At 46.2% G+C, this 14,588-nt stretch overlaps 1 protein-coding gene across 2 annotated transcripts in view; it reads left to right on the top strand.

Annotated features, from left to right (window-relative positions):
* dis3l (DIS3 like exosome 3'-5' exoribonuclease) overlaps nucleotides 1-14,588 on the top strand; it is a 31,613-nt gene that overhangs the window by 12,387 nt on the left and 4,638 nt on the right. For both annotated transcript variants that reach the window (XR_014570387.1, XM_083784320.1), the window contains exons 7-17: nucleotides 2,309-2,488; nucleotides 2,774-2,943; nucleotides 4,405-4,566; nucleotides 4,916-5,166; nucleotides 5,522-5,614; nucleotides 6,448-6,742; nucleotides 7,027-7,262; nucleotides 8,589-8,743; nucleotides 9,603-9,844; nucleotides 11,773-11,918; nucleotides 13,342-13,513. Coding sequence is in view for 1 of the 2 variants with exons in the window: in XM_083784320.1 (XP_083640446.1) it covers nucleotides 2,309-2,488; nucleotides 2,774-2,943; nucleotides 4,405-4,566; nucleotides 4,916-5,166; nucleotides 5,522-5,614; nucleotides 6,448-6,742; nucleotides 7,027-7,262; nucleotides 8,589-8,743; nucleotides 9,603-9,844; nucleotides 11,773-11,918; nucleotides 13,342-13,513 (2,102 nt within the window). In the remaining variant the exon portion in view is untranslated. The remainder of the gene's footprint in view (nucleotides 1-2,308; nucleotides 2,489-2,773; nucleotides 2,944-4,404; nucleotides 4,567-4,915; nucleotides 5,167-5,521; nucleotides 5,615-6,447; nucleotides 6,743-7,026; nucleotides 7,263-8,588; nucleotides 8,744-9,602; nucleotides 9,845-11,772; nucleotides 11,919-13,341; nucleotides 13,514-14,588) is intronic.

The raw sequence follows: 14,588 nt of genomic DNA, 5'->3' as shown, positions 1-14,588 counted from the left end.
ACAGAAAAACAGGTGAGGACAATTGCGTACGGAAGCTCCCGACCAGACGTGACTATTTGTCCTACTCAAGTTCAATTTCAAGCTTTGCCGGAAATGTTAAATGCCGAAAATGTCGGTAATTTCGGCGTGCGCCCATATTTTGGCGTACGCACGGTTGATAAATGAGGGCCTGAGAGTGTACAAATGGAACCAAATTGGTTCCATTTGTACACAGACTCATAAGGGTCCATTTGTTTTCAAACTATAATTTAGCTGGGGACCCAATTGTACACAGACCCATAAGCGTCCATTTGGTTACAAACTATCATTTAGCTGGGGACCCCCTGGTACTCCCTCAAGGACCCCTGGGGCTCCCCGGACCCCACTTTGGGAACCACTGGACTAGGCCTCTTTCACGGACCACAGATAGAGCAGCCAATTCCATTCTTCATCACACACAGAGAGCAGATCCTACACTCTACAGGCCCCTTTTCCACCGGTTGGGAACCGGTTCAGTCCTTTTTGGATCTTAGTCCATGAGCCAGCTAGAGCTCCAAAATTGGAACGTTAATTATGAGTTGAGTGCGCAAAACCATACCTATATTAAATAGTTATCTCCATGAAACTTTCCCAGTTGATTACTTACACGAAGACAATGATTTATTGTATTACAAATTAAAAAATCACACCCGTGTGAAGTGAGGGGTGAAATGTGCAAAAAAAATATATGAACTAGATAAAGTGCCAATCGGCACAGGTCTCCACCAGGATTCTTCCTCAGCCTAGTGGGAATATGCGTGCACAGTTTCATCGCAATCGGACGCTGCCGAGTTGTGGCCATTTGCTACTCCTGAAAACTGTAGGAGCCAATCGTGGCCAATCAGGATGGAATATGAGAAATAAAACAAACCTGTGTTGATCACATGACTATGGAGATCATGTGTACCGATTTGCGTGAAATTTGGATAAAATCTGAAGGAGTAATAATAGAAAATGTGTTTTACATATGTGGGCCTCCTGGTGGCGCTATAAAGAGCAGATGTGAAAAATTCCAGACAAAGGTTTTTCCTTGGCCTCTAGGGAGTTGGCATACAAAGTGATCCACAGATTCGTGCAGTTAGAGGTAAAAACACTTTTCGACCAGTTATAGCGCCACCTTGAGGCTGAGTTGAAATTGTTCATGTGGCATTTCGTCCTCGGCCTAGTGGGAATGTGGGTGCACAATTTCAAGGAAATCACGCGATGTGTTCATGATTTGCAGCATTTTGTTTGAAACTGAGCACTCCTGTGAACTTTGGAAGCCAATCTTAACCAATCAGGATGGAGTCTGAGAAATCTGAAAGACCTGTTTCGTTGAATGGCTGTAGAGAGACTGTGTACCAATTTGCGTGATGTTTGGACAAAATCTGTAGGTGTACTGTGCAAAAAGTTGTTTTGCACAAAGCGGCCTCCTGGTGGCGCTATAACAGGCCGTTCTGGAAAGTTTGGGGCAGAGGTTCATCGTTGGCATCCAGGGAGTGTGTGTGCAAAATTTGGCATCGACCGGGTTAACGGTGGCCGAGATTAGCTACTAACGGACGGACGGACACACACACACACACACACACACACACACACACACACACACACACACACACACACGGACGGACACACGGACGGACGGAGTGCAAAACATACTCTCCCCACATGCCTTCGGCCTGGTGGAGACAAAAAGCTACTACTGTGGAAGGGTTATCATATATTAATTTACTTATACTGATCCTATAAACAATTTAATATAGGTATGGTTTTGCCCACTCAATTCATAATTAACGTTCCAAAATTGGAGGTCTGGCTCATGGACTAAGAACCAAAAAGAACCGAACCGGCTTCCAACCGGTGGAAAAGGGGCCTGAGAGTGTTCAAATGAGCATAGGGGTCCAATTTGCACATGCCTTTTTGCACCCATAAGGGTCTATTTGGTTACATTTTGCACACTCGGGCGTTGAGTGTACTACTACTACTCGGTCCGCAGTGCAGTTTAACCCATTTTCGGCGGGAACCTCTTTTGGCGTTAGCATTACGTTATGCTTTAGCTATTGAAAAATAGCAGATCTACAAGCTCATAGCGCGCCACTCGGTGGCTTGTAGGTCTGCTATTTTTGAAAAATCGAAGAACGACTGACATAGAAACATAGCTTTTTCAGAAAACTGTCAGGATGTAGAAGACATTTTTAGAATCTGATCTCAGGTCAAAATGGGTTAAAGATAAATCAGGAGAAGCTAAGACCTCCTCCTTTCTGTTTGTCATGTGCCTCCCCCGTCGTCCTCTCTGTTGTATGTATGTCAGAGTTGAACAGCGACGTGTTGGTGAGTGGCAGTAAGAACCGGAACCGGGCCGTGCACGGCGACTCCATCGTCGTGGAGCTGCTGCCCAAGAGTGAGTGGAGGGGAAAGGCCACGTCCCTGACGGAGGGCACGGTGGACGAGAAGACCGGAGAGGACGCCCAGAGCCAGCCCATGCCCACAGGTGAGACACATGGCAGTCCACCAGAGCCAGCCCATGTCCACAGGTGAGACACATGCAACAGTCCACCAGAACGAGCCCATGCCCACAGGTGAGACACATGGCAGTCCACCAGAACCAGCCCCATGTCCACAGGTGAGACACATGCAACAGTCCACCAGAGCCAGCCCAGCCCGCGCTACGGGCCTTATAGATCTGCTATCTTTCAACAGCTATAACAGTATAAAAACAATGAGTTAAAGTGGGTTAAAGGCTATACAGTGACACGGCGTGCGTTCCCGCCTGCAGGACGTGTGGTGGGGATCCTCCAGAGGAACTGGAGGGACTACGTGGTGACCTTCCCCCCCAGGGAGGAGACCCAATCACAGCGCAGCAGCTCCCAGCGTGTCCTGGTCATCCCCTGGGACCAACGCATCCCCAAGATCAGGATCAGCACCCAGCAGGCCGAGGCCCTGCAGGTCAGATCCTACTGTTGACTTTGATTTTAGTTTTAGTCATAGGGCTGTATTTTGTGTGTCTTAAGTACCAGGTCTTATTACTTAACTTAAGACCTGGAGGCGTGATCAATGCTCTTTGGCCACTCAGAATTGCCAAATGGCATTGACCACACCTCTAGGTCTTAAGTTCATTGACCACGCCTCTAGGTCTTAAGTTAAGTAATAAGACCTGGTACTTAAGACACGCAAAATACAGCCGATAGTCTCTTGAATAGTTTTGCCATTTTAGTTTTAGTCACCTGGAAAGTGTTAGTCACTAAATCTACAGTTGATTTAGTCGACTAAAATGTAATGATTTTACACTTACGCTGAAAATAGCCCATCTACAAGCTTTGCTGTATTGATGTTGGTACCATACACTGACACCACACGTATTCAGGGCGGAGTCACCACCCCCAGGGTAAGTTGTGATTTGCTCTCGTTCACTGCAATGCAATTTGTTGCAATTGTTCCAAAACAATATTGCGCAGAGTAGCGATTATTAAAAGTATTTGCAATGCCATACGTTGAAAGATCTGTTGCCTGTGGACAAGGCATGTTACCTCCACAAGTTAGATATTATCGGCATAGATGTTTGTCCGTATGTGATTAAGGATTGGAATAAGTTGCATTGGCAGCCATAGAAAATTCTTACCCTGGGCTAAAACCGGATGTGACGTTTTTGGGCGTTCCTGTCTTATGTGGTGTCAGTCTATTAGGAGGAAAAAGTTGATGGAAATAACAATTCTTCTACATTCTCTAATTGTGTGGGCTTATTGTAAACTAAGTGATGCAGATGTTAAACAATAACGTGACTCTTGTTCAAGATCTATAAGGGTCCATTTGGTTGGACACTGGTTGAAAACCACTGCAAAAAATATCTGCAAAAAATAACTGTGACTCAGGAGGTAGAGCAGGTCGTCCAATGATCCATGGGTCGGCGGTTCGAATCCCGGCTCCTCCTGTCTACATGTCGAAGTGTCCTTGGGCAAGACACTGAACCCCACATTGCTCCCGATGTGCTGGTTGGTACCTTGCATGGCTTCCGCCGCAATCGGTGTATGAATGGGTGAATGTAATGCACAATCTATGTAAAGCGCCTTGGATAAAGGCGCTATATAAATGCACCATTTATCATTTACTATTTTAAAAAAAAACCACCCCTGCTGCCTTCCTGTCTGTGTGTAGGACCACAGAGTGGTGGTGCGTATGGACTCATGTCTTCCTGTGTGTGTGTAGGACCACAGAGTGGTGGTGCGTATGGACTCATGTCTTCCTGTGTGTGTGTAGGACCACAGAGTGGTGGTGCGTATGGACTCATGTCTTCCTGTGTGTGTGTAGGACCACAGAGTGGTGGTGCGTATGGACTCATGTCTTCCTGTCTGTGTGTAGGACCACAGAGTGGTGGTGCGTATGGACTCATGTCTTCCTGTGTGTGTGTAGGACCACAGAGTGGTGGTGCGTATGGACTCCTGGGAGAGCACGTCGCTCTACCCCAACGGCCACAGCGTGCGCGTGCTGGGGCGGGCGGGAGAGCTGGAGACCCAGGTCCAGACCATCCTGGTGGAGAACTGCATCCACGTGCCTCCCTTCTCAGAGGCCCAGGTCTGGTTCTTTGTCTTGCTTTCACGACCATGTCCAAATAACTGTACATTAAACTCAAGGGGCCCTATTTTGTATTTGTTTGTATGTTATAGAAAGTCAAAGATGAGTGTTAACGACGCATTTTCCGGAAAACCGATGGAGAAACGCAGCTAGAAATCCGAAAACGCGCTCAGTGTGTGGGGACCTTAAATCTGTATTTCTTTACAAAATTTGATAGCGATTTATTTTTTTATTATTTACTATAGTCCTACTAGACCCCACAAAATTACATCTGACCACAAAATATCACAGGATCTACTGAATGTGAACCCCCACACGCGTGCTCATGTTTATTTCCGTCTGTGTCTAGCTGAGAGAGATGCCAGTGACCTCGGCAGAGAGCCCGTGGACAGTTGACCCCGGCCAGGCGTCGGAGAGGCTGGACCTGCGCGGCACACACCTGGTGTTCAGCATCGACCCGGCGGGCTGCGAGGACGTGGACGACGCCCTGTCGGTGCGCGCGCTGCCCGGAGGCCGGCGCCTGGAGCTGGGCGTTCACATCGCCGACGTCACTCACTTCGTCGCGGAGGGATCGCTCACCGACCTGGAGGCGCGAGCCAGGCAAGACGGAGTGGATAGACGTATCGTGTTGGTTTTGATGGCGATTGGGTTTTAGCCATAGTCTTTTTTTAGTCAAATTTGATCTCGTTTTTGTTTTAGTGTTTGTCTAGTTTTAGTCGTCGTTTTAAATCTACAGTTGATTTTTTGCGACTAAAATGAATTTTTGCAGGCCTAGACGGACGGATGAATGCAAAGCCTGAGTTGTACTTTGCCGGGCGGCGGTGTTGCGGACACACATTTTTCAACGGCTAAAGCATAAAATAATGGGTTAAAGTGGTTAAAAAGCTATAAGGATGCAGGTGAGTGGCTAAGCCTCCTGGCCTCATGGTGTCCTTTCCGTCCTGTGTTTTCCCAGGGCTACGACGTACTACCTGGCAGACCGCAGGTACGACATGCTGCCGGGCGTCCTCAGCGCAGACCTCTGCTCTCTGCTTGGAGGAGTAGACAGGTCAGTGCCACGGTGTTTGGGTCTGGGCCGCATTATGGATGCATGTTGTCACCGTAGGCCAGAAACCTTGTTGTGTGTCCAAAACCGTAGGTTATTATTTAGTCACAAGCCAGTTGTTCATACTTTTTATTGGTTAAATATTTATGAAAGCCCACAGACAGCCTTCAACCTGGCATTATAGGTGAACATGTGAAAAAGTCAGTCTACGGGTTTTGAGCTTGTAGAGCGACTATCTTCGCTCATAAAACAGTATAAAAAAGTATAAAACAGTGCATTCATTTATGAAACGAAAACAAGAATGACACGCATGTCATTAACAGCCAGGTGAAACAAGCCTTCTCTGTTGTGCATCTGTCCCCCCCCCCCCTCTTTTTTTTTACCCTATGATTTATTTCATTTTCTTTTGCTAGGAACGTGTATGTTTCTCTGTCACAACCTCCTGGCTGTTGGTCTTGTTCGTTTCCAGACGTTCTTTTGTTGGTGCAATCACTGTGTTTTGATTTCGACGGCAGCAGCCCTACCAACAGTCATTAAGAAATGTGAATCCCTTGACTCCTTCAAAACCGCTCTACAGGCGTCTGAAATTTGAAACTAGCCCCTATAAAAAAAGTAATTTTTTCCCCATACTGTACATGTTTTCCCCATTTAAAAAAAACTTTCTTTATATGATGATTCCCTGTCTTTAAATGTTCTTTTGAAAATGGAGGACCCTGATGTAAACAAGTCTTTTCACGGTTTCGTCCTCGAAGTAGCACTTTGTGTGTATTGACTTTCGTCTGAAATGTACCCATTCTACATACTGTGAAATAAAAAACCACTCAATGAAATGCTAGGTATGCCATGAGTGTTCTGTGGGAGCTGGACGCTCAGACCGTGGAGGTGAGCCGCGTGTGGTACGGCCGCACCCTGATCCGCTCGTCCTACAAGCTGCAGTACGAGCTGGCCCAGGCCCTGCTGGACGGGTGCCGGGCGCAGGAGGAGGTGCCCGAGCTAGCCGCGCTGCCCGCCGACGCCCGGGACGCCAAGCTCGCCCAGCTCGTCCAGGCGCTGGAGACGCTCACGCACATCGCCAGGAACCTGCGCTCGCAGAGGGACAAAGGAGGCGCGCTGGAGCTGGAGGGGGTGGAGGTAGGGCCAGTGGTGTGCACAGATAGACACTAGGATCGTATCGTTGGACAAGATTTTGTCCACAATTCCATATTGTATTGATGTTGGTTGAGCGTAAAACTTAACCCAAGTGGATTTGGTTTCATATTATACTCTCAAGAGCTAAAGCTCTATATGGGTCCATTTGGTTACCAACCTCTCCATCATGTATCTGGGGACCACCAGTACCACCTGGAACCCCCACCTCAAGGACCAGTAGTGGCACCGCCCTGATCATAAACATGTCTAAATGCGTCCCTGCTCAGGTGCGCGCTCAGCTGGACGAGGAGAAGAACATCACGGCGCTCGTCCCTCGCCAGCCGCTGGAGGTCCACGAGACCGTGGCCGAGTGCATGATCCACGCCAACCACTGGGTGGCGCGCAAGATCCAGGAGAGCTTTCCTCAGCACGCCCTGCTGCGTCACCACCCGCCGCCACGCCAGGAGTTCTTCGGTCAGCTGGTCGACAGCGCCAAGGCCATGGGCTACGCCATCGATACCAGGTGACTCCCATTAGCCCATTCACCCTTTTGGTGTTTTAAGCATTATGTTATACTTTAGCTAATGAGAAATAGTAGATCTACAAGTTCATATGGTCTAAAAGTGTGAAAAACGTGACTAAGCAGTGACTAGGCTGAGGGTGTTTCAGGGCGTGTTTCAGCTAAAAGTATGTATCAATCCATCCATCTTCGTGGGGGGTCATGTCCGAATAAGGTTTGGGATACAAGCGGCCGGAATGAGTTTTGGACATACATACCGGTATACACACGGGTGGCTGGCATCGATCTCCCTTAAAGATACAATTTACAATATAGGCATTTAGCAATAAGCAGACACGCTAATCCACGGCGACTTACAGTAAGCAAGAACAACACATGGCATGTGTACTGTACGTCATATGCATACAAAGATTGTCATCAACAATCATAAGGAAGCTAAGAGTAGAATATCTGTACAATGAAACTATGAGTAATCATCATCATCTTTTCGACCGTGGTCGAGATCATGGATTTCACAACGCCACGCCAGACTTTCCGGTCCTTCATTGCCATCGCCAGTTCCTGCTTACTGATGCCTGTGTCCCTATAGCGATGACATCAGGGAACGACAGTTTTCTACCTCTGGTCTGCTTTGAGCCAGGTTTCCAGAGATGAAGTGAAGATATAACCATAACCTCATTGTCAGCTCTGCTCTCGGCAAACTGTGTTCCTCTGGATCGGACTAGAGAAGAAACACGGGGAAGGTTGCCGTATATTAGATTAGTTGATGGGTGGCTCTTCCCAGAGAGATTTTGTGCTCTCATTAGTAGGCGGGTGTAAGTGCCATCCAACCGTTTCTCTAATTTCTTTGAAAGTGTCCATGTCTCGGAGCCATAGAGTAGAATCTGCTCGACGGTCGTCCTAAATATTTTTGCTTTAGTTTGAACATTTTACTGAGCTGGGATGACCAGATCTTATGCATGTCATTGCAGGCTGACCAGGCCATACCCTTCCTAGTTTGAAAGTCCTTTTGGGAAGAAGATATACAGTATATGAACGCAGCTACTATCAACCTGTTTCATAGGAGTATCGTTACGACTAATATGAGTGCTATGTCTACATAAAATGCCATCTAAATGACATAAGTTCAGCTTTTGCATACGCCTGCAAGATTGTTGAGGCTAAGGCAAGTGCTACGGGCTAAGATGGAGGCCGAAGAGGTGGGTTTTCAGACTACGCGGAGAGTGAGTCTGCAGTTCTGATTGCAATTATGGGGAAAGTTCATTCCATGGATTGGGTGAGAGGTTCCGTTGAAAGGTTCATTGAAACCGTGTTCTGATTTCCCACCAGGTCCAACAAAGCTCTAGCGGACTCTCTGGACCGCGCCACGGACCCCCAGGACCCTCTGGTGAACAGGATGCTCAGACTGATGGCCACTCAGGCCATGTCCAATGCTCTGTACTTCTCCACTGGATCCTGCTCTCAAGACCAGTACTACCACTACGGTACTACCTAGTACCACTATACTACCACTACGGTACTGCCTAGTACCACACTGAATACCTGCATTAAACCCATTTAGATCAGTACTACCACTACGGTACAACCTAGTACCACACTGAATACCTGCATTAAACCCATTTAGATCAGTACTACCACTACGGTACTACCTAGTACCACACTGAATACCTGCATTAAACCCATTTAGATCAGTACTACCACTACGGTACTACCTAGTACCACACTGAATACCTGCATTAAACCCATTTAGATCAGTACTACCACTACGGTACTGCCTAGTACCACACTGAATACCTGCATTAAACCCATTTAGATCAGTACTACCACTACGGTACTGCCTAGTACCACACTGAATACCTGCATTAAACCCATTTAGATCAGTACTACCACTACGGTACTACCTAGTACCACACTGAATACCTGCATTAAACCCATTTAGATCAGTACTACCACTACGGTACTACCTAGTACCACACTGAATACCTGCATTAAACCCATTTAGATCAGTACTACCACTACGGTACTACCTAGTACCACACTGAATACCTGCATTAAACCCATTTAGATCAGTACTACCACTACGGTACTACCTAGTACCACACTGAATACCTGCATTAAACCCATTTAGATCAGTACTACCACTACGGTACTGCCTAGTACCACACTGAATACCTGCATTAAACCCATTTAGATCAGTACTACCACTACGGTACTACCTAGTACCACACTGAATACCTGCATTATAGACCTCTTCAGCTAAGTATAATTATAGGGTTTACGTGGTTCATAAATGACTTTAAAGTAGTTTTGTTTTACCTGAACCTCTCTCTCTCTCCATCTCAGGCTTGGCTCTAGACCGCTACACACACTTCACCTCGCCTATCCGTCGCTATGCAGACATAGTGGTCCACCGCCTCCTCACTGCAGCCATCAGCCTGGACAAGGGCCAGGACCCCAAGGGGCCCAACAAGGAGGGCCCGGTTCCCAAGGGGCCCAACAGCCTGGAGGAGGGCCAGCTCCCCAAGGGGCCCAACAAGAACAAAGAGCTGGAAGAAATGTCGCAGCACATCAACTGCAAAAACAGGGTCAGCAATATTTACCTATATAATAGGCTGGGCTATTTTTAAGGATTTTTACCTCCAACATTTGCTTAATTATACTTCAACTATAGGAGGATAAGTTCATAACATTTGGTCAAATGGGCAAAAAACAAGCAAACAAACAAAAAAATCTAACAAATTTTGATTCCCTGGACCGGCGGGGAAACATCTGGGTGGATAAGTGAATGGCTCCACTCAACCCCCAACCCTCCACCACTCAACCCCCAACCCTCCACCACTCAACCCCCCAACCCTTCAAGCCTCCCCCAACACCACTGAAGTACCCTTGAGTGAGGCGTATATCTATTCTACGTCCGAGCATAGACATGGTAACGCCCCGCCTGCCTCTGATTGGCCTACCGACACTGCCGCTCTTGCCTGTCCTCCGAGATGCGAGGCTACTCCGTGGCGGGAAATAATACAAGAACAAGAGAATGGCAACACGCGACAGTAACTTGTAACTTTAATTTTTGTAGAAGAGGCAAACTAATAAGTAATAATATATAAAGTGTTAGTGTTGATTATCGTGTATTAATCTAATTATAGTAAACTAATACTATTATACTAAAAAAAGATGAAGATCAAGGGAAAAGAGACCGATTTACAGTACAATAATGTTTCAAGTTTACACATGTATACAAATAAACAATATTAGTTTGCCTCTTCTACAAAAACAAAAGTTACTGTCGTGCGTGCCAAGCTGTCATTCTCTTGTATTATATCGTACTTGTATTATTTATGTATTTCCCACCGCGGAGTAACCTCGCAGTAACCTCGCGGCAGACTTTCCAGCATGTATCTTCCACCTCGCAGGAAACTCTGGTAAGGCCGGCAGTGTCGGTAGGCCAATCAGAGGCAGGCGGGACGTTACCAAACTTACCATGTCTATGCTCGGACGTAGAAAAGATATACGCTTGAGCGAGACAGCGAACCCCCTCCAGTGGAGCTGCTCAGTGGCTAACGGTATAAGACTTTGGTTGTACTGGTCAGCTTCCAGGTTTTAATGTATAGGTCTGTCTGTGTGTTTCTATGTGCAGGGTGTTGCTGAAAATGAACGCACGCACGCACACACACACACACAAAAAAGCCTATGCCGGTACTCTGTGCCCATGTGCATTAATATCAGATTGATTGGGCCATAAAAATGGATGCAGCCAGACTGTTTTATCAATTTTACTGTAGCATGACATCATGCAACTGGACATGAATCCAGAGAAATGCACAGATTGTAAGTAGGTAATAGTAGTAGGTAATAAAAACCTACTACTATTAAACTACTACTAGGTAATAAAGACAGATAAGACATATCAAGCTATATGCCTGACGAAGCTCCCACTGTACCTTCGTCAGGCAGCCTCTGTAGACATTTTTAAAGCACAGCTCAAGACCCACTTCTACAACATTGCTTTTAATTGATCTTTTATTTTTTGTTATTCATGTCCTCACTGTATTGCATTACTGCTTGTTTTTTAATGTCGTTGCCTTGCTTTTCTTTTTTTTCTCCATTGCTCTGTAAAGCACTTTGAGCTGCATTTCATGTCATGAAAGGTGCTATACAAATAAAGTTTTATTTTTATTATTATTATTACATCAGGAGACAAAATGGGAGATTTAATTTAATTATAAAGGAAGCGATATATACTGTGTGTGTATATATATATGTGTATATATATATATGAAATCGATTGAATCAGTCTCCATTGCTAGGCTTGTACTTTCCCATAAGATACAGGTCGATAAACTCTCTCTTCGTCTGAAGAAGCCAAATTGGTTTTACTCGCTGGAAATAATAGATTTTTTTTTGTTAGCCTGTTGTCTTTTAACTGTTGACTCGTGTTTGATGTGTGCAGGCGGCGCAGCGGTCCCAGAAGTTGTCTTTTAATTAACTGTTGGCGGGTGTTTGATGTGTGCAGGCAGCGCAGCAGGCCCAGAAGTTGTCTACGGAGCTGTTCCAGTGTCTCTACTTCAAAGATAAGGACCCCCAGGAGGACCGGGACTGTGTGGCCGACGCCGTCATCTACGCCATACGAGCCAACGGCGTGCTGGTCTTTGTCCCGCAGTAAGACTGTGAACCTAATTACACCTTGAATTATTCCGCTGGTCTTTGTCCCTCAGTAAGACTGTGAACCATATTACACCTTGAATTATTCTGCTGTTCTTTGACCCTCAGTAAGACTGTGAACCATATTACACCTTGAATTATTCTGCTGTTCTTTGACCCTCAGTAAGACTGTGAACCATATTACACCTTGAATTATTCTGCTGGTCTTTGACCCTCAGTAAGACTGTGAACCATATTACACCTTGAATTATTCTGCTGGTCTTTGTCCCTCAGTAAGACTGTGAACCATATTACACCTTGAATTATTCTGCTGGTCTTTGTCCCTCAGTAAGACTGTGAACCATATTACACCTTGAATTATTCTGCTGGTCTTTGACCCTCAGTAAGACTGTGAACCATATTACACCTTGAATTATTCTGCTGTCCTTTGACCCTCAGTAAGACTGTGAACCATGTTACACCTTGAATTATTCTGCTGTTCTTTGACCCTCAGTAAGACTGTGAACCATATTACACCTTGAATTATTCTGCTGTCCTTTGACCCTCAGTAAGACTGTGAACCATGTTACACCTTGAATTATTCTGCTGTTCTTTGACCCTCAGTAAGACTGTGAACCATATTACACCTTGAATTATTCTGCTGTTCTTTGACCCTCAGTAAGACTGTGAACCATGTTACACCTTGAATTATTCTGCTGGTCTTTGTCCCTCAGTAAGACTGTGAACCATATTACACCTTGAATTATTCTGCTGGTCTTTGACCCTCAGTAAGACTGTGAACCATATTACACCTTGAATTATTCTGCTGTTCTTTGACCCTCAGTAAGACTGTGAACCATATTACACCTTGAATTATTCTGCTGTTCTTTGACCCTCAGTAAGACTGTGAACCATATTACACCTTGAATTATTCTGCTGTTCTTTGACCCTCAGTAAGACTGTGAACCATATTACACCTTGAATTATTCTGCTGGTCTTTGTCCCTCAGTAAGACTGTGAACCATATTACACCTTGAATTATTCTGCTGTTCTTTGACCCTCAGTAAGACTGTGAACCATATTACACCTTGAATTATTCTGCTGTTCTTTGACCCTCAGTAAGACTGTGAACCATATTACACCTTGAATTATTCTGCTGGTCTTTGACCCATTTTGGGCGGGAACCCCTTTTTGGTGTTTTAATTATGTTATACTTTAGCTATTGAAAAATAGCAGATCTACAAGCTCATATGAGCTTGTGACTATGAGCTAGTCACTACTGTGACACAGGAGGAGCCGGGTTTCGAACCGCCGACCCAGGGATCATTGGACGTCCTGCTCTACCTCCTGAGCCACAGCCGCCCCACAGTTGCCCATGTATGAATTATAGGCATCAGTGTGGCTGACACTTCCTAACATTGACCTCGTCCTTCACCACCAGGTATGGCCTGAAGGGGGCGGTGTACATGAGGAACCGCGAGGGTCAGGTGCTGAGCGTGAACGCGGACGGCAGCTGTGAGTGGCAGAGCGGCTCCATCCAGAGACATCCAGACCACATCAGCACCAGCAGCTCATCTGGAAGCTCCACCTTCAGCCTGTTCCATCACATCACCGTAGGTCACTGTTTACCAAACCTTCAGCCTGTTCCATCACATCACCGTATGTCACTGTTTACCAAACCTTCAGCCTGTTCCATCACATCACCGTAGGTCACTGTTTACCAAACCTTCAGCCTGTTCCATCACATCACCGTAGGTCACTGTTTACCAAACCTTCAGCCTGTTCCATCACATCACCGTAGGTCACTGTTTACCAAACCTTCAGCCTGTTCCATCACATCACCGTAGGTCACTGTTTACCAAACCTTCAGCCTGTTCCATCACATCACTGTAGGTCACTGTTTACCAAACCTTCAGCCTGTTCCATCACATCACCGTAGGTCACTGTTTACCAAACCTTCAGCCTGTTCCATCACATCACCGTAGGTCACTGTTTACCAAACCTTCAGCCTGTTCCATCACATCACCGTAGGTCACTGTTTACCAAACCTTCAGCCTGTTCCATCACATCACCGTAGGTCACTGTTTACCAAACCTTCAGCCTGTTCCATCACATCACCGTAGGTCACTGTTTACCAAACCTTCAGCCTGTTCCATCACATCACCGTAGGTCACTGTTTACCAAACCTTCAGCCTGTTCCATCACATCACCGTAGGTCACTGTTTACCAAACCTTCAGCCTGTTCCATCACATCACCGTAGGTCACTGTTTACCAAACCTTCAGCCTGTTCCATCACATCACCGTAGGTCACTGTTTACCAAACCTTCAGCCTGTTCCATCACATCACCGTAGGTCACTGTTTACCAAACCTTCAGCCTGTTCCATCACATCACCGTAGGTCACTGTTTACCAAACCTTCAGCCTGTTCCATCACATCACCGTAGGTCACTGTTTACCAAACCTTCAGCCTGTTCCATCACATCACCGTAGGTCACTGTTTACCAAACCTTCAGCCTGTTCCATCACATCACCGTAGGTCACTGTTTACCAAACCTTCAGCCTGTTCCATCACATCACTGTAGGTCACTGTTTACCAAACCTTCAGCCTGTTCCATCACATCACCGTAGGTCACTGTTTACCAAACCTTCAGCCTGTTCCATCACATCACCGTAGGTCACTGTTTACC

Source organism: Protomyctophum parallelum (assembly GCF_964188405.1).
Source record: "Protomyctophum parallelum genome assembly, chromosome: 15".
Classification (NCBI taxonomy): Eukaryota; Metazoa; Chordata; class Actinopteri; order Myctophiformes; family Myctophidae; genus Protomyctophum; species Protomyctophum parallelum.
This window is presented reverse-complemented; position numbering and strand designations above follow the sequence as displayed.